This window comes from Chiloscyllium plagiosum, chromosome 40 (assembly GCF_004010195.1).
Source record: "Chiloscyllium plagiosum isolate BGI_BamShark_2017 chromosome 40, ASM401019v2, whole genome shotgun sequence".
NCBI classification, from domain to species: Eukaryota; Metazoa; Chordata; class Chondrichthyes; order Orectolobiformes; family Hemiscylliidae; genus Chiloscyllium; species Chiloscyllium plagiosum.
In genome coordinates, this window is record NC_057749.1 from 12,710,096 (window position 1) to 12,730,411 (window position 20,316).

Here is a 20,316-nt window from a genome sequence, read left to right on the forward strand (position 1 = left end):
TATCAACCAAGACACTTCCATCTGCTACTGCATAATCTCATTCCAAAGTTGTAGCAAAGCCAAAGCTGTGCAACTAATACTAGCCACCGTCCATTGCTAGTGTGAGAAGGGTCACATGATAGTTGTGCTCATTTTGCACAGGTTGTTTTTGTATGGTTTCCAATTTACCAAGTCTAAAATTCATCCTTCCACAATTGTAGGATGGACAATCATGGTTTATGCAACCAAAGACAGTAATCATATTCTGGTGATGTCCAGTTAGTATTTAGAACATAGAACTGTACAGCACAGGAATGGACCCCTCACAGCTCATGATGCTGTGCTGAACATGACTCCAAATTAAACTAATCCCTTCAACCTACCCTTGATCCATGTCAATTCTTTGCATATTTATGTGCTTATCTGTAAGTCTCTTAACACCTCTATCGTATCTGGCTCCAGTACCGCCGCTGGCAACGTGTTCCGCAGTCCTACTACAATGTTAAAAAAAATTATCTTTTAAATATCATAGTTGTAGCCACCTCTACCACTTCCTCTGGCAGCTCATTCCATACACCACCTTGTGTGTGGAAGACATTGTCCCCCGAGATCAGTTTTAAAAACTTTTCCCCTCTATGCCATCTAGTTTGACCCAACCTCTACATCCGCCTGTGGTAAAAGAAAATTACACAGATTCACTACCTTCAGAAGAAATTCCTCATCCCTGCCTTGGATGGGTGACACCCTACTCAGAAGATGATGCCTCTGCTGTCCTACACTCTCCCACAGGGAGAAGCACACTCCCTGCCTTGAACCTGCTATGCCCCACAAGAAGGTGGGGCATAGCAGTTTCAACAAGGTCTCCGTTCATACCTCCAAACTCCCATTAATAGAAATTCAAACTACTCAACCTATTCTTATAAGAAAATCAGGTTGTTTTTTTCTTAATCATCTTTATCTGCCAAGTACAAAGAAAGTGAGACCCATTCCCCTGTAACAAAGGGAGCCATTCAGCTGCCAAATTCTGTAAATTAGGGCACTAAAGCATCGGTTGTCCCCTCCATCTCTCACTTAAAGGGTTGAGTGTACACCCTTCCAGTAATTCATCATTACTGCTAGTTAATCCAGGCAAGTGCAGGTTCCCAGTTGTTTCCCACTCTTTTCTTTCAGAGCCCACCAAAACCTTGCAGAAAAGTACTGCTGCCTCATACTACTGTGGAAGATCATTGTTGTTACACACGAAGCACTCAGCCCTTAAAAACCCAATGTACACCTAATATAATTTACTGTAAAATCCCACTGTACACTCAACATTGCCATAGAGAGTTTTACAAACTAGAAAATGAGTTAAAAATAAAACTGATGCAAAAGAAAATTGAAGTGAATTGTTCAGAAGTATTAAAACAATATTACCTACAAGTGGGCAAAACGGAACAGTAATAAAACTGAACTTTAGTCCTAAACAGACTGACACAGAAGTTATAAAAAGGGTAATATAGTCACTGCAAAGACTTGAAATAAATATTATCTCTGCTTTTACAGTACATATGAACATATAAATTCGGAAAAGGCAACGTTATTTAGCCCCTTGCGCCTGCTCCACCATTCCATAAGATCATGGCTGGTCTAATAGCAGCTCAACTTTACATTCTTACCTATCTCTGAAATCTTACCATACCCTTGTTAGTTAAGAATCTACCTCTGCTTCCATGGTTCTCTGGGAAAGAGTTGCAGAGATTCAGAACTCTAAAGGAAAATGCGTCTTAAATAGAGACCCCTTATTTTTAGCCTGTCTTCATTATTACTCATCTCTCCCACAAGGGACAATGTCCTTTCAGCATCCATCCAGTCAACTTCCCTCAGGATCTTGCGTCTCAATAAGACTACCTCACATTCTACCAAACTCTAATGAATACAAACCTAGTCTTTTCTTATAAAATAATCCCTTCATCTAAGAAATCAGTAGAACATTCTTGGAGCTGCTTCTATCTGTGAGGGTTTCCTCCGGGTGCTCCGGTTTCCTCCCACAGTCCAAAGATGTGCAGGTCAGATGAATTGGCCATGCTAAATTGCCCTTAGTGTTAGGTAAGGGGTAAATGTAGGGGTATGGGTGAGTTGCGCTTCGGCGGGTCGATGTGGACTTGTTGGGCCGAAGGGCCTGTTTCCACACTGTAATGTAATCTAATGTAATGTAATCTAATCTAACTGCAGATATTGCAGATACACAGATGACAATATATCAAAGTCCCTAGATTCTGGAATAGTCCCAGTATGTTGAAAGGTGACAAGTACTATCCTATTATTGAAAAAGGCAGGGAGAGAGAAGGGAACTGAAGCCCAGGTAGCCACACACCTGGGGACATACTGGAATCCGTCATTAAGGAAACTATATCAAGCCACCTCGAAAAACAGTGTAAAAATTGATGAAGCTTTATAAACTTATAAAAATTTAATTTTTTGAAAATATTAGCTGGGCATATAAAAGGGAACCAAATCAACTTAGTTTGCCTGGATTTTCAAAATACATGTGGTTAAATGTCACATGAAAAGGTTGCTGTTCAAGTTAGGAGCTTTATTGGTTATATAGGATTAGTTTAAAGGCCAGAAAAAGGGGGAGATACTAAACACTTATTTTGCATCAGTATTTACTGTGGAAAAGGATGTGGAAGATATAGACTGTAGGGAAATAGATGCTGACACCTTGCAAAATGTCCAGATCACAGAGGAGGAAGTGCTGGATGTCTTGAAACGGATAAAGGTGGATAAATCCCTAGGACCTGATCAGGTGCACCCTAGAACTCTATGGGAAGCTAGAGAAGTGATTGCTGGGTCTCTTGCTGAGATATTTGGATCATCGATATTCGCAGGTGAGGTGCTGGAAGACTGGAGGTTGGCTAACATAGTGCCACTGTTTAAGGGTGGTAAGGACAGGCCAGGGAACTATAGACCAGTGAGCCTGACGTCGGTGGAGGATGTTGTTGGAGAGAATCTGGAGGGACAGGATGTATATGTATTTGGAAAGGCAAAGACTGATTAGGGATAGTCATAATGGCTTTGTGCATGGGAAATCATGTCTCACAAACTTGATTGAGTTTTTTGAGGAAGTAACAAAGAGGATTGATGAGGCAAAGCAGTGGACATGATCTGTATGGACCTCAGTTAGGCCTTTGAAAAGGTTCCCCATGGGAGGCTGGTTAGCAAGGTTAGATCTCACGGAATACAGGGAGAACCAGCCATTTGGATACAGAACTGGCTCAAAAGTAGAAGACAGAAGGTGGTGGTGGAGGATTGTTTTTCAGACTGGAGGCCTGTGACCAGTGCAGTGCCAGAAGGATCGGTGCTGGGTCCACTACCTTTTGTCAGTTACATAAATGATTTGGATGCGAGCTTAAAGAGGTAGAGTTAGTAAGCTTGCTGATGACACCAAAATTGAAGATGTGTAGTGGACAGCAAAGAAGGTTACGTCAGATTACAACAATATCTTGACCAGTTGGGCCAATACGTTGAGAAGTGGCAGATGGAGTTTAATTCAGATAAATGCAAGGTGCTGCATTTTGGGAGAGCAAATCTTAGCAGGACTTATACATTTAATAGTAATGTCTTAGGGAGTGTTGCTGAACAAAGAGACCTTGGAGTACAGGTTCATAGCTCCTTGAAAGTGGAGTCGCAGGTAGATAGGATAGTTAAGAAGGCGTTTGGTATGCTTTCTTTTATTGGTCAAAGTACAGGAGTTGGTATGTCATGTTGCGACTGTACAGGACATTGGTTAGGCCACTGTTGGAATACTGCGTGCAGTTCTGGTCTCCTTCCTATCAGGAAGATGTTATGAAACTTGAAAGGGTTCAGAAAATATCTATGCTGCCAGAGTTGGAGGATTTGACCTATAGAACATAGAAGAATACAGCGCAGTACAGGCCCTTCGGCCCTCGATGTTGCGCCGATCCAAGCCCACCTAACCTACACTAGCCCACTATCCTCCATATGCCTATCCAATGCCCGCTTAAATGCCCATAATGAGGGAGAGTCCACCACTGCTACTGGCAGGGCATTCCATGAACTCACGACTCGCTGAGTAAAGAACCTACCCCTAACATCTGTCCTATACCTACCCCCCTTAATTTAAAGCTATCCCCCCTTGTAATAGCTGACTCGATACGTGGAAAGGCTGAACAGGCTGGGGCAGTTTTCCCTGGAGCGTCGGAGGTTGAGGGGTGATATTATAGTGGTTTACAAAATTATGAGGGGCATGGAAAGGTTAAATAGACAAAGTCTTTCCCCGGGGTCGGGGAGTCCCCAGGGAAACAGAACTAGAGGGGATAGGTTTAGGGTGAGAGGGGAAAGATATAAAAGAGACCTAAGGGGCAACTTTTTCACACAGAGGGTGGGTACATGCATGGAATGAGCTGCAAGAGGAAATTGTGGAGGCTGGTACAATTACAACATTGAAGAGGCAGTTTGATGGGTATATGAATAGGAAGGGTTTGGAGGGATATGAGCCAGGAGCTGGCAGGTGGGACTAGATTGGATTGGGATATCTGATCAGCATGGATGGGTTGGACCGAAGGGTCTGTTTCCATGCTGTACATCTCTATGACTCTACGACAGGAGAAAACAAGCAGGAATGAACTGGCCGTTTTCAGGTTGGCAGGTAATTAGTGGAGTGTCACAAGGATCTGTGCTGAGGCCTCAGCTATTTAGAGTCTATATTAATTACTTGGAAGGAGAGATCAAGGGTCGTGTTTCCAAATTTTCTAACACTATAAAGCTTAAAAAGCTTAGGGAGGCAAGTTTACAAAGGTTTATAATTGGATGAACTGATTGGATGAGAGTGGCAATTAAGGTGGGGAAATGTGAAGAGACCATCCACTCTGACACACCTGGCATACTGTGTAGAGTTGGTACCTAAAGATGAATGCACATTCTTAGATCGGGTACAAAACCGATTCACAGGATTGATTCCCATAAAGAAATATTGATCATCATGGTCCTTTATTTCTGGAGTTTAGACGAATGAGATTGCATTGAAACAGATATTTGCAATTCCATCAGGCAGAAGATCCAGAAGCTCGAACACACGCACTAACCGGTTCAAGAACAGCTTCTTCCCTGTTATTAGACTGATGAACGGACTCTCTAGCTTCAAATAATGTTGATCTTGCTTCACGTATCTCCTGTGCAGTGTAATCTGTATGCCTCACTCTGTCTAGGCACTCAATGATGTTTGCTATGATCTGCCTGCACAGCTCGCAAAAAAAGCTTTTCACTGTACTCAGGTAACGTGACTACAATCACATCAAGTCAAAAAGATGGCCCAATCGTAGGACATGCATTAGTACAGCATAGGAACAGACCCTTTGGCTCATCATATCTGAGCCAAACATAATGCTATTCTAAACTAATCCCATCTGCCTGCACATGGTCCATATCCTTCTCTTCTCTGCTTGTTCATGTACCTTGTTTAAATGCCTCTCAAACTTTGCTACCATATTTGCTTATACCACCTCCCCAGCAGCTTGTTCGAGGCACCTAACTGTATTAAAAAAACTTTTCTTGCAAACCTCTTTTAAACTTGCCCCTCTCACCTTAAACCTATACCCTCTAGTATTTGACATTTCCATCCTGGCAAAGACACACCGATTATCCACCCTACCCACACCTCTCAGTTTTATATATTTCCATCAAGTCACCCCTCAGCCTGCAACACTGCAGCAAAAACAATCCCAAATTGTCCAACCGGTCCTTATTGTTAATACACTCCAATCCAGGCAGCATCCTGGTAACCCTCTTCTGCACCCTCCACATCCTTCCTATCATGCAGTGACCAGAACTGCACACAGTATTCCAAATGTGACCTGACTAAAGTATGACATATTTGCACCATGACTTGCCAACTTTTATACTCAATGTCCCACTGAAGGCAAGCATGCCCAGTTGAATTGCCACTTTCAGGGAGCTACAGACTTGAACCCCAAGATGCCTGTTTTTTCAATACTAAGGGTCTTGCTATTTACTGTATTTGATCCATGTCCTCCAAAAATGCATCACCTCATACCAGATTAAACTCCAATCACCATCTCTACATTCAACTTTCCAGCTGCAACCCTGCATTTTTCTTCACTATCCACACCTCCACCAATTTGTGTCATCTGCAAACTTACTAATCAGACCACCAACATTTTGGCAGTACAATGGCTCAGTCGTCAGCGCTGCCGCCTCACAGGTTAGTGCTGCCGCCTCAGTGCCAGGGACCAGGGTTAGAGTGCAGCCTCAGGCAACTGTATTGTGAAGTTTGTATGTTCTCCCAGTGTCTGCATGGGGATTGGCCATGCTAAACTGCCCACAGAGTTCAGGGATGGATACATTAGGTGCATTAGCCATGGGAAATGCAAGGTTACAGGGATACAGTGGGGGACTGGGTCTGGGCGGGATGCTCTTTGGTGGGTTGGTGTGGACTAGTTGGGCTGAATGGCCTGTTTACACACTATAGGAATTCTATTTTATAATAACTTATAAACAATACAAACAGAGGTCCTAGCACATATCTTTGCAGAAAACCACTGGTCATAAGCCTCCAGTCAGAAAAGAAATACCTCTACAACAATATCTGCCTTCTATGGTCAAGCTGATTTTGCATCCAACATGTCAACTTACCGTGGATTCACAATGTGATCTTTTGGAAACCATGAGGGACCATGTCAAATGTTTTAGTCAAGTCCACGTAAACAACATCTGCTACCTGACCCTCAATAACCTTTGGCACTTCCTCAAAAAAAAACTCAATCAAGTTTGAGAGACAAGACCGCCATTGTTTATAGGTGAAAGTGAGTACTGCAGATGCTGGAGGTTAGAGTCAAGAGTGTGGTGCTGGAAAAGCACAGCAGGTCAGGCAGCACCCGAGGAGCAAGAAAATTGACGTTTCGGGCAAAAATCCTTGGATTATTTATAGCCAAGCTGACTATCCCTAATACATTTATACTTCAATGCTGCTCTGATTTCTAATGCCTCTTAATGAAACAACTGAATTTATAGTACTCTCAAGGCAGTCTTCAGTACAACGTATCATTGAATCTCTTTGATCAACTTCACAACTGAAATGCTGAGCAATCAAACAGGTAATGTCCATAGTTAAGTTTACAATTAATAATAGAAATTGGCCCTTCAGCAATTTCAACTTAAATTCACCTCTTAACCTCTTAATCTCCCATGAACAAAGAGGAGACCCAGACGTTCATGATAATGTTACATTTAATGCAACTGTTGTTTATAACTTAGGAAGCAGAGGTCTTCATGGCAGGTCCTGGAATCACATTTCTAAAAATGTTTCTGTAATATTGACACCATGTTTGTGGGACAGTTCTATCAGGATTCAGCAACGTAAACACATGAAACTCATCCAGAGACCAATCTCTGACCAAGCAAACTATAGAAGAGTTACATTTAAATACACCTTTGACAGTGTTATAAAATTCACTCCACTGAAGGTGTTACATTGTGAAGCACTACGATCTTAGCTTCACCCTGGCTATCAAGAATCTCTCCTTCTATGAGCACAACAGCATTACAGATTGCACAAAATCACTCAGGTGTCAGTTACTGATCAGGGAGCAGGCAGTGCAGCCAAATGGGATTTCCATGACTTTGCTCAATGGCGATGTGGCCATCAGGGTCTAATTTTAATCCCTTTCTTGGAGAAATGCATTGTATTTATTGTTTCCATTTAAATTTCTCAACCTAGCTATCAAACAGAAGGTATTACTAGACATGAAGACATACTTAATTCCAGCACGTGAAGTAACATTGACATAGCCTTCCTCGGCTCTGGAGTTGACCTCCTTTCCAGTATGTACAGGTCCACTACTTTCCCCACAATAGAGAAAAAAAAAATTACCTTTCCATTAGTTTCTCCTTATCCCAGTTGAAGTGGCTGAGAAGTATCCTTGTGATTGTGGCTGGATTCTGGGGGGTAAAAGGCAAGATCAAATAACACAATTTAATAAATTTGAAGCATATTTCCTGTGATTGACATCCTTAAACACATTTGAAAGTTTGTACTAATTTTTCTCTGGGTCATCTCCACACTAATTATTTGTAGAGGGGCAGACAATTGAGATGTGAATTAGCACCAATATGACAATTCTGGTTGTAAGAGCTTAAAGCATGTTCCAAGTTGAGTTCTATTTTCACCTGTGAGTCAAAGGAATCAACCCACCATCAGTAAACATATAATCTAGACCGACAGTAGGGTGAGGCTGTTCCGCGCTTGCAGAGCTGTTGTCAAGTTACAACCCAGTCTGCCTGTTTAAATTGGTACAGACAACCAAAGATTCAATTGCACTGGCTGACAGAGACTGAGAGGTTACCACCTGTGTCCCGGTCAACACAACTCACTTGACAACCACATGAGTATAGTTCTGGCACAAAATGGCTGCTATAAACAGTGTATTTTAATGAGATTTACTTTATGTAAAGTACTGAGCCATTTCAGATATGTAACAAGGTTGAGTGCCTGCATTCCTCATTCCCAACGCCATGATCAGGAACAGATTTGTAGCCACTAATTGGGATTTACCAGCCTACTTAGCAATGAGTAAACAATCTCACCCTACCTAGCACCGTAAGGTTAGGAATCTGTCAAACACAATTGTGCATTATAAAGGTAGCTGAGGTCATGAGTTTCAGATTGCTGTGTAATAAGACACTAGTGTCTTACATCAAGACCAAATGACATGGAATTATTTAAAAAACACAATAGCCTTCAGAAAATCTCTCAATAACCCTAGTTATAGATGAGTGCATTTTCATAACATACAAAAGGTTTTTATTCGATTTTATTTATTCAGTTGATATCATTACCATATGTACTACCTCACAGGAACTTAGGAACAGCGTGTGATTCAACAGTCACATACAATCTGGAATTGACAAAGCTGGGTTTGCAACATCGTATATAAAAACACCCCATCGACAGCGATTTTTAGCACACATAATTAATATACAGTTTGAGATTGTGGACAATGCTGACAAGGCCAGCATTTATGGCGTATCTTCACCTGCCCTCAAGACGTGGTGACCCACATTCAAGAACCATTGAAGTCTCTGCTGGAGGCTTCCCTGTTAGTGAGAGTCCCACGCTTTTGTCTAAGTGATGAAGAAACAATGGTGATCTTGTTTCAGGTTAGCATGATGTGTGGCTTGGTGAAGAGGTACTCCATGGCTTTCTAGGTGGAGGAGATCAGACTCTGGAAGGTCATCTTGAAGCTTTGGTGAGTTGTTAAAGTGCTTTGTGTAGGTGGTACACACTATCGCCATTGTCCCGGACTTTGCTGAGCTTTTGGAATGTTTTTACAGCTTCATCCATCCAGAAAGTTCCATCAGACTCCTGACTTGTTCCTTAGAGATGGTGGAAAAGTTCTGGAATGTTACCTGCCACAGAATACACAGAGGGTAAAAACGAGGACTGCAGATGCTGGAAACCCGAGTCTGAATTAGAGTGTCTGGATTAGAGTGATATTTCAGGCAAAAACCCTTCATCAGGAATAGAGGTCACCTTCACCTTTATTCCTGATGAAGGGCTTTTGCCCAAAACGTCTATTTTCCTACTCCTTGTATCCTGTCTGACCTGCTGTGCTGTTCCAGCACCACTCTAATCCAGACAGAATACACAGAGTCAAAAGTGTGGCGCTGGAAAAACACAACAGGTCAGGCAGCACCTGACGAAAAAGACTTACCTTGCTGTGCTTTTCCAGGGCCACACTTTGACAGACTCTCTAGCATCTGCAGTCCTGCCTTTCTCAAAGAATACACCAGACCCCGATCCTGTACTGTGGTTAGAATATTAATGCAGCCAATGCAGGTGAATTTCATTCTAGCGATGAGGACACACATTGTTTGTTCACGTTAGGCATTTCAGATGACACTGTGCGAGGTTGCAGCAACAAAAACAATGAATAGTACAGCGCAGGAACAGGTCCTTCAGCCCACCAAGCCTGCTCTGACATGACACCTTTCTAAAGTAAGGGACTTTTGCCTCTACTCAGTCCACACACGCAGACAACAAGCAACATGAATTCGACTGGGACAACACTACTATCACAGGGCAAGCAAGACAGAGAACAGCCAGGGAATTCCTAGAGGCATGGCATTCATCCACAAACTCCATCAACAAACACATCGACCTGGACCCAATATACCAACCACTACAGCGGACAGCTGAAACTGACAACGGAAGCGGCAGGGACAGACCACTATAAACACCGGAGGAAACATCAAAGAAGCGCTTCGCAGGAGGCTCCCAAGCACTGAAGATGTCGCCTAGCCAGGGGACGAAACGTTTGCAACAAAAACTTCCAGCTTGGCGAACAGAACCACAGCAACGAGCACCCGAGCTACAAATCTTCGCACAAACTTTGAACTTTACCACCATCCTGTCTCCTACCTTCAAACCAATTTTGTATCCAATTGGCTAGATCCCCCTGGAACCGACATGATCTAACCTTACTAACCAGTCTACCACACTAACCACACTTACTAACCAGTCTAACCCTTTCAAACACTATGCTGAATTTCATACAGACAACATCTACCACTCTGCCTTCATCAGTGTTCTTTGTTACCTCTTCTTTCTCTTGTACTGCCCATTTTGTCAAAGGGTGCAAATTGTCTGGAATGCTTTGTGCATTACAACGTAGCTGCACTTCACAAGGACATTACTGTTTGCAAAACACTTTGGGATATGCCAAGGTCACAAACATTCTATAGAAATACACGTCTTTCTTTTCAACCAATCTATCTCAATCTGCTGGTTCTAATGAACAGAGATGTAGGTGTGGGAAATAGAGGGAGGTCATAACACCAGAACCTTGAAAAAACCCTCTTTTAGTGAGAAACAAATGACCATGAAGATACATGAATGGGGAAAGCTTTCCATAACCTTTTAACCATGAGACAGAGTTAAAATGGTTGATTAAGCTGAATGCATTGTTTGCTAAGGTGTTCAGTGAGTGCCACTTTCTTCTTTCACCAAGAAATAAGAAAGCAGCCCACTCTAAACAGTGTTAATGGATTTTCCAGTTATCTCAACAGAATTGGGGAGGTACTTCCATGTGATATCCAAAAGATGGAACTTCCAACAGGATTATCTGGTCAAGTTCTGTAGTAGGATGTGATTCAAAGACAAGTGTGTTAATACGGAGTCAAAAGTGTCTGACATCTGATACAGAAACCAAAACACACCAGTAAGCAGATCACAAAGCAAAAGCTAATTTAGCATTTCAAAGCTAGAAAATTCTCCAGGGAACCGCTTGAGCTATAAAACTTGGCTGTATGTGGCAAGAAATCTCATGCAATAATACAGACAAGAGCCACCACCATCCCTTACCACAGCTCAACCCCTCCCCCAAAATTAATTGGGTCTTTGGAACAGCATCCTTTTTAATGCCCAAATGGAATTTCAGACGTGAACTCAGATATAAACACCTTACAGCCCAGATAATATACAATTACACAGGAGAATAAATGAGTAGAAGGGAATCATCATGCCAGGAGGTTCAGAATATGTTGTAAACCTTAACTGCAAATCTGTCAGTAACTACTAATAGGATTATGGCAAGTGACTTTTCCCCTGCTGTAGTGTGGTCCAATTCATCAGACAAGATGGAAGATTAGAGCAACTGTTATTTTCTAATGTGAAGTAGCACATGTATTCACATGTGTATAGCCATTACTGAAATTCAAATGTCCTGCTCTTTCCAGCATCTTCTTCTAATCATTCTTTTCTGTAATCACCTCACCAGATGCAGTTTAAGTTTGGAAAGATATAAAGTATACATTCTATCTACAGGTCACCAGTATGAAGAAAGAGTCTCATTAGAGAGTACATAATAATGCAAAAACTCATCAATAGCTATAATACTTTTTACTGTATAGTGTTTATAAATAACAAGTGAAAGTGATCTCTGAAGGCAGCAAGTGTAATTCTACCATTATTATACTTTTACCCAATCTAGTTCCTGACCCATGGAAAACTGCACCAGCAAATAAACATTAAACATAAACATTAAAAATTGACATTGGCTGAATGAGCTAAAAGGTAAAAGCAACAACGTTACTCCACAGATTTCAATGAACATTTAAACAGGGACCTTCCACAATTTTAATGATTGTAAGGCCACTGCCATCAAATAAACCACTCAAACATATTGTAGGAAGCTTGGCTGCTGTGAGTAGTGGCTGTTAATATGATTCCGATGCAAGCATTCCCACCCAGCAGAAATTTCAGGCTCTGTTGGGCAAAACAAGCTGTTGCCACCACAGCTACCTCTGGGAGACAGTGGCAAGATAGTGAACAGTGAGCAGTCAAGGATTGAACCACAGCCAGAATCCTGGCTGCACACTCACCATCGAATCAAGCTCAAAAGTAATGACGGGCAGGCTTAGCATCATCTCACTCAAACAAAAGGAAATATTATCCATTCTGATCCTGGTCAGCACAGCATTTGGCCTGGATAGAAGGCAGTCATTCACCCTGCTCAGAACCCACGTTGCTTTTGCAATGCTGTTCAGGTTAAACCTAATGTGTTCCAGCCAGAAAGGTTTATTTTGAGCAGCTGCTAATTTTGAAATGGAAAAATCCAAGGTTCAAACCTTCTAAAAGTTATGAATGGGAAAAAATTGTCCAGACTAAGCTCGAGCTTGCTGTTTAGAGGAGACTCAATTCTTTACAAAAGGGCATAAATTACTTAAGGAAATAAATACAAATAAACATTCAAAATTGTAATATTTAATTTACTCCTTCAAAATGCTCCTCAGCAATCAGACTATAACCCAACACTTTATATCAAAATCCTCCTTCCAAATAAAAATCAAGTTTACAATTACAGAGCCAAGAGAACTTTCAGTAGGCTGTGTGTAAACCCTGGTCCACCAAGCCAAGTCACTGCTGGCCACGCCCTTTAACATAGGCACACCCATCCATACCAGGATGGGTACATGAATAGGTTTTTAAGAGGGATATGGGCCAAACACTAGCAAATGGGACTGGATGAGATCGGGATATCTGGTCAGCGCAGACAAATTGGACCAAAGGGTCTAGTTCTGTGCAATATGACTTTATATAGGAGAAAGTGAGGACTGCAGATGCTGGGGATCAGAGTCAAGAGTGTGGTGCTAGAAAAGCACAGCAGGTCAGGCAGCAGAGGAGGAGGACAATTGACGTTTCGAGCATAACTTCTGATAAAGAGTTTATGCACAAAACATCAATTCTCCTGCTCCTCAGATGCTGCCTGACCTGTTGTGCTTTTCCAGCACCACATCTCGACATATGATTCTATGTCTATGACAATTGAGAAAATAATGTCTTTATCTGTAGGATAAAGTAATAGCTCTCTAAAGTTGCACTCACAAGGAGGGGCCACCAGATTAGACTTAGGGTATACAAACTCCAAGGAATGGCTTTCTTAGAGCTCTGACTGAGTTCTAACTGAGGGGGGCACGATGGCTCAGTGGTTAGCACTGCTGCCTCACTTCACCAGGAACCCAGGTTCGATTCTTGCCTCGAGTGACTGTCTGTGGAATTTGCACATTCTCCCAGTGTCAGTGTGGGTTTCCTCCCATGATCCAAAGATGTGCAGGCCAGGTGAATTGGCCATGCTAAATTGCCCATAGTGTTAGGTACACTAGTCAGGGGTAAATATAAAAGGTGGGGGAATGGGTCTGGGGGGGTTGCTCTTCAGAGGATCAGTATGGACATGTTGGGCCGAAGGGCCTGTTTCCATACTGTAGGGTATCTAATCTAATAACAGTCCCTGCCTTTAGTAAATCCTCTGTTGCAAGTTTCCTTGATCAATGAAAAGTATTTCCACACAAATAAGATGGCTTCTCTCTCTCCATGTCCAAATACTGTATCCCTTTAACATCAGCATAGGGAATAAGAATGGTCACTTGGGTTCTATATCGACATATAATCAATGCATGCGCAACTAGTAAATACTGGTACATTTCATAAATGAGAAGTAAATGGGAGAGCGAGAAATCAACATGCACTGAAGTGGAGACTGGACAGAAAATCCAGAGGTAGCCGATTAAGTCTTAGCTCAAAACAGCAATTACTCTAGGCAATTTTATCACCCTTGAGGTTACTGGAGCGTTGTCAACCAAAATTCTATCACCACCTACATGCCCCAGGCTCAACCATGTGCTGGGATCTTAAGTAAAGCAAGCAGCAAAATTGCATTCAGCTGAATGATAAGTCTTCGATACATCGAATGTCAGGTTCCAGGCACAGCTAGATATTAGACCAAATTAATTTCAGGGTATTCACTGGATTTCCAAAGGTTGTCTCAAGCTCAGCACTAACAAATCACAAACCTTCTACTCCCAATTGATCAGTAAGCCCCATGTCCACAGATGACTGGTTCAGGCTCAATGTTCACCTCTCTGCGAATATCATATCCATACTGGTTAACATGAAAACCCTAAGCAGTTGGTTCAAGACAGTTCACTGGGCCAAAACATCTAATGCTGTCACTGTACAAATTTAGCAAATTAATGTTTCACATTACTGAAACCTAATGATGACCTCACATATAGATCTTCTAATAGAACAGTGAAACATAAGGTATTAATATAACTAACATGGTAAATCCTAGAAGGTTGATGACCTTTCAATGCTGGCATTTAATCCAGGTTCAGTTGCATAAATGCAACTAAAATCTGAGGTCTTTTCAGGTCTGCAGAATGACATGGTCTGATTACTGAAACCTGACAAGGTTTTATTAAACCACCTAAATCTTTAAATGAGAGGACGAAGTACCTTTCTCTATTTTGCTCTGGATAGTGGTGAGATTCTTTACTGTTCCTGCAACTGATTCACCTAGGCAAGTAGAAAATCTCATTTGTGCCATGTAAGCAGTTGGCAGACTTTGAGAAGTCAGGGGACTAGTCACTTAGCACAGAACACTCAACTTCTAACCTAGACACATGGTCACGACATTTGTGCTGCTTCTGCTAAGATTTTCGATGTTAGCTCAAATGCTCCAAGATTCACGGAATACAGGGAGAACTAGCCATTTGGATACAGAACTGGCTTAAAGGGAAAGGCAGAGGGCGGTGGTGGAGGGCTGTTTTACAGACTGGAGGCCTTTGACCAGTGGAGTGCCACAGAGATCAGTGCTGGGTCCTCTACTTTTTGACATTTACATAAATGATTTGGATGTGAGCATAATAGGTACAATTAGTAAGTTTGGAGATGTAGTGGACAGCTCAGATTACCACAGGATCTTGACCAGATGGGCCAATGGGCAGAGGAGTGGCAGATGGAGTTTAATTCAGAGAAATGCGAGGTGCTGCATTTTGGGAAAGCAAATCTTAGCAGGACTTATACACTTAATGGTAAGGTCCTAGGGAGTGTTACTGAACAAAGAGACCTTGGAGTGCAGGTTCATAGCTAATTGAAAGTGGGATCGCAGGTAGATAGGACAGTGAAGGCGGCATTTGGTAAGCTTTCCTTAATTGGTCAGAGTATTGAGTACAGGAGTTGGGAGGTCATGTTGCGGCTGTACAGGACATTGGTTAGGCCACTGTTGGAATATTGCACGCAATTCTGGTCTCCTTCCTATTGGAACGTTGTGGTGAAACTTGAACGGGTTCTGAAAAGATTTACAAGGATGTTGCCAGGGTTGAAGGATTTGAGCTATAGGGAGAGGCTGAACAGGCTGGGGCTGTTATCCCTGAAGCGCCGGAGGTTGAGGGGTGACCTTATAGAGGTTTACAAAATTATGAGGGGCATGGATAGGATAAATAGGCAAAATCTTCTCCCTGGGGTCAGAGTCCAGAACTAGAGTGCATAGGTTTCGGGTAAGAGGAAAAATATAAAAGAGATCCAAGGGACAACTTTCTCCACACAGAGTGCGGTACGTGTATGGAATGAGCTGCAAGAGGAAGTGGTGGAGGCTGGTACAATTGCAACATTTAAGAGGCATCTGGATGGGTATATGAATAGGAAGGGTTTGGAGCGGTATGGGCCGGGTGCTGGCAGGTGGGACTAGATTGGGTTGGAATATCTGGTCGGCATGGACTGGTTGGACCAAAGGGTCTGTTTCCATGCTGTAAATCTCTGACTCTATTCAAACATATTACTGCTAGCACTAGTGTTTCACATACAGACAAGATACGATACTTTTGCAGGAAATACATTTCCATCTTCTCTGAACACAATCTGCTCATTGTGATGTGGATTTCCAGTGTTAAGAAACACAATGAGATCATCAGAGACCAATCCCTTTTTAAAAAAATTTGGGTTCAAGGAACAGTATCTTTTAATGTACAGGACTAACTTTAGCCCTTTGCCTATTAACTCCTACTGTAATCCACTTTATTTTTCTCTCTGATTTTATTTTACTGTGATAAACACAGGATTTTTTTGTTTTAAGGACAATCATTGGTAGCAGGTCCATAGAATATCCAAAACTGACCTAAACTTAAAGCAGCAAAGACTAATTTCTCCACTTTATAAAATGTGAGCATGTGTTTAGAATGAATATTGCTCCATTTTACTAACTTCTAGACAATGATCAAATAGTGATTCAATATTGGTGCAAATTTATTGGAATAAACAATAAGTAATAAAACCAAAAAAATGATGGAAATAATTAATGCATCAGGGAGCATCTGTAGAGAAAAAGTTAATATTTCAACTTGATGACCATTTGTCTGAACCGGAATCTAGAGTCACTGAGGCATGAGGTTAGATAATATAGGCTTAAAATGTGTTAAATTAAACCAGTTCAAAGTGTGGAAACCAGCAAATTTCATGTAATGCAGTAACTTCACCAAAAAAAAGCAGAGTGCTGCATTATTAATTTTTTTATTTTTCTGTTGTCTCTTATTTGAACGTCTTGCTTAAATCAAGGCTGAAATTCCATGTAAAAATGCAAATTTCCAGCCAAATACCTTGTGCTCTAATCTAATACTAAATATTGTAGAGAAAGATCTATATGCTGGTTCATGACAAGATTACATCTTTACCAAGAGTTGCATGCAATATTTAGAATAACATAAAAATCACACTTGTTTACTTACATAACTTAATTTTCTTTTTTGTCGTGATTTCTCAATGAAATGGCAGTGATAACACAGGGGTCACAAGCAGAAAACTGTTAGCATGACAAGATTACTCTAAGTTTGAGCCAACTTGATTATTACCAGTTACTCAAGATAAGTGATCCAAATATGGATTTTGATCTTTCAGCAGAAATCAGGAGGTTAAAAACGGTAATACGCTCAGTTGGTAAATTCGAGACTATCCCAGTTCAGGGAATTTCCCAACCAGAAATATCAACCTTAAAAAAAAAATACCAGATTTTGTTCAAAAACCATAAATAGTAAAGCACTCATGAAGATTGTACCGTATTTCCTCAATATCACAACGGGGCACACAGAAACTTATGGCAACATATAGACAAAGACGCGATTAGAAATATGAGAGACCAGGAAAAGAAACCTGGCTGCCCTCCTGGCACATGTTCACCTTTCCATTGAAACCGGGGATCCTGCTCAAAACTACTCATACAAGGCCAAGGAAAGTGGCGGGCGAAGGGAAAGACAAGAGAAAACAAATCACTCATCCTTCCCCTCATTCTCACTTTGGTTTAATCTCCTTCCTCATTTTGCAGCTTACACCAACAGGGCCCTCACCACAAGGCGCGGGGGCGGGGGGGGGGGGGGGGGGCCTGCTCGTTCGGGCTTTCGGCGAGTTTTCCTGCCGTGGCCCGGCCGGCACTGCCTTACCTCGATGACCTCGTTGACCTCCCGGATACACTCCACCATGTGCTGGACGATCTGCTCGGCGCTCAACACCTCGTAGCGGTAATCCTCCTCCTCCTGCTCGGCGCCCAGGCCGCCCAGCCCGCCTAAACCTCCAAGGCCGCCGCCTCCACCGCCGACCCCGTCACCGTCCTGGCCAGGCTCCAGGCCGGGCTCCTGCATCTCCACCTCACCGATCTCGAAGTTATCCTCGGGCTCGCTCTCCTCGCTGTACTCATCCTCGTCGTACATGTAGCCCTCGTCCGAGTCCATGTTGTTGTGGATGCGGGCTGGGCTGATGTGACTGTTTGTGGGGGTGTCCCTGCCTCAGGCTGGGCTCGGATCGCCTCAAGCTCGGGCTGGGCTCGGCTCCGCTCTCTCCCCCCCGCCCCCCGGGCAGCGTTACCGCAACAAAGGGACTGGGCCGCGCTCTCTCTCCCGGCGGCACCCGCGCCGCAGCCTGCACCCACCCTCCCTACCACCGGCCGGCAGGGCCCCGCACCGTCACATCCGCCCCGCAACAGCGCCACTTCCGCTGCTGCAACTTTGCCCCTCTGTGATGTCAACCGTTCGTGAGTTTAGTGTCGACGTTTCTGACCCCGTACCCACAGTTTTACGCACCTCCTCTTCTCCCCCCCACGGGAGAGACTCTGAGTGCTAGCCCCGCCTCTCCCCTAAGCCCCGCCCGTTTCCAGGAGGCCCGCCTACTCAAAAGCTCTTGCCCCATGCCGTGAGCATGCGCGATCGCAAATCTCTCTCCTCCTTACCCCGGGAGCAAACTGTCGGTCCCTCCTTCTCCCTGTCCGCCGCTGGGTGCGCGCGCGTGGGGCGTCCGTTGCTCCTGTTGTTCGCTCGGAAGTGAACGGCACTGGCATCTCCCTACCTGAGGATGTGGAAAATGGCTCAGGGTCAAAGTAACCCGAACAACTGCTTCAGCCCACCCTCACTCTTCAACACAGAGATGGAAAGCGCTGTTTATAAAGCAGCATTTTACACAGAATTAATCCTACTTCCTGATGTACAAGTTCGGATATCTTCTAGTGCACTCCTGGCCTGGTAGCGCTTTTAAAATTTATAAATACTCGTTCTTGTTTTCAAAACCGCCGTTGACATCATCTCTTATTTTCTCTCATTTCTCCAGCTTTATAACCACCCGAAAGACCCTGGGTAGCTCCGATTCTGGTCTCTTGAGTATCCTCAATTGTTATCACAAGAACAAAAGTAGGCTAGTCATCCCGTTCTGCTTTGTTATATAATACAAAAAAGCTGATCATCTTCCTCAATGAAGATGAGGAAGCTTTGGAGAGGGTGCAGAGAAGATTTACCAGGATGTTGCCTGGAATGGAGAGGAAGTCGTACGAGGATAGGTTGAGAGTTCTCGGCCTTTTCTCGTTGGAACGGCGAAGGATGAGGGGTGACTTGATAGAGGTTTATAAGATGATCAGAGGAATAGATAGAGTAGACAGTCAGAAACTTTTTCCCCGGGTACAACAGAGTGTTACAAGGGGACATAAATTTAAGGTGAAGGGTGGAAGGTATAGGGGAGATGTCAGGGGTGGGTTCTTTACCCAGAGAGTGGTGGGGGCATGGAATGCGCTGCCCGTGGGAGTGGTAGAGTCGGAATCATTGGCGACCTTTAAGCGGCATTTGGATAGGTACATGGATGGGTACTTAATCTAGGTTAGAAGTTCGGCACAACATCGTGGGCCGAAGGGCCTGTTCTGTGCTGTATTGTTCTATGTTCTATGTTCAATATTACGTTTTCACATACTTCCAAATCATATCCTTTCATGTAATTAATGTTTAGAGATCTATGGATTTATCTCTTCCACATGCTCAAGAATTCAGCTTCACAGTACTCGAAGGTTCATTGGTGGCCATGCCTTCTGCTGCCTGGGCCATAAACTCTGGAGTTCACTCTCCAAACCCCTCTGCCTGTCTACCTTCCTTTCCTCCCTTAAAATGCACCTTTAAATCTACATCTTCAATTAATCTTCGTTCAAAACTAAATAAGGTAAATGCTGGAGAAACTAGGCAAGTCTGATAACATCTGCAGAGAGAGGAGAGTTAACACGTCAAGTCCAGTATGACTCTTTAGAATCTTTTGACCATCTGTCCAAATATTTCTTTATGCAGTAAAATAACAAATTCTGTTAAAAGTAAAATTTAATTTTGGACTTGAGAATTTGTAGTTTTCTTGACTAGATAATAACATAAAATATTTCTACCAAGCTACTTTCTACCACTGTTTAGAAGTTGCCGAGTGCCAAAGAAAGATGCATAGCTATGAGCAACGAAGAAAGTGAAACAGAACCTGTATGGCAAGGGAGACTGAGAAAGGCTGTAACATAACAGCAATAGAATTTTATAACACAAAAGGTAGCCTTTTGTTCATTGTCTTCATACTAGCTTTCAAAAAGAGCTATGTGTTCCATTCATTCACCCCCTTTCCCTGAGCACCTTTGGAAATGTTTTAGCATTATTAATTTTTTTTTACTGTAGATGCTGTTTGCAGAAAAACAAAAGTATGGGTTTATA

The 20,316-nt window shown here is 42.8% G+C and overlaps 1 protein-coding gene across 1 annotated transcript in view; it reads right to left on the minus strand.

Moving 5' to 3' along the window:
• Positions 1-18,420, minus strand: part of LOC122542522 (E3 ubiquitin-protein ligase ARIH1) — a 69,373-nt gene extending 50,953 nt beyond the window's left edge. Inside the window, exons 1-2 of the mRNA XM_043680355.1 lie at positions 17,764-18,420; positions 7,868-7,935 (exon numbers count right to left, since the gene is read on the minus strand). Of these exons, the coding sequence (XP_043536290.1) occupies positions 7,868-7,935; positions 17,764-18,051 (356 nt within the window). The 5' untranslated portion in view covers positions 18,052-18,420. The remainder of the gene's footprint in view (positions 1-7,867; positions 7,936-17,763) is intronic.
• Between the last annotated feature and the right edge of the window lie 1,896 nt (positions 18,421-20,316).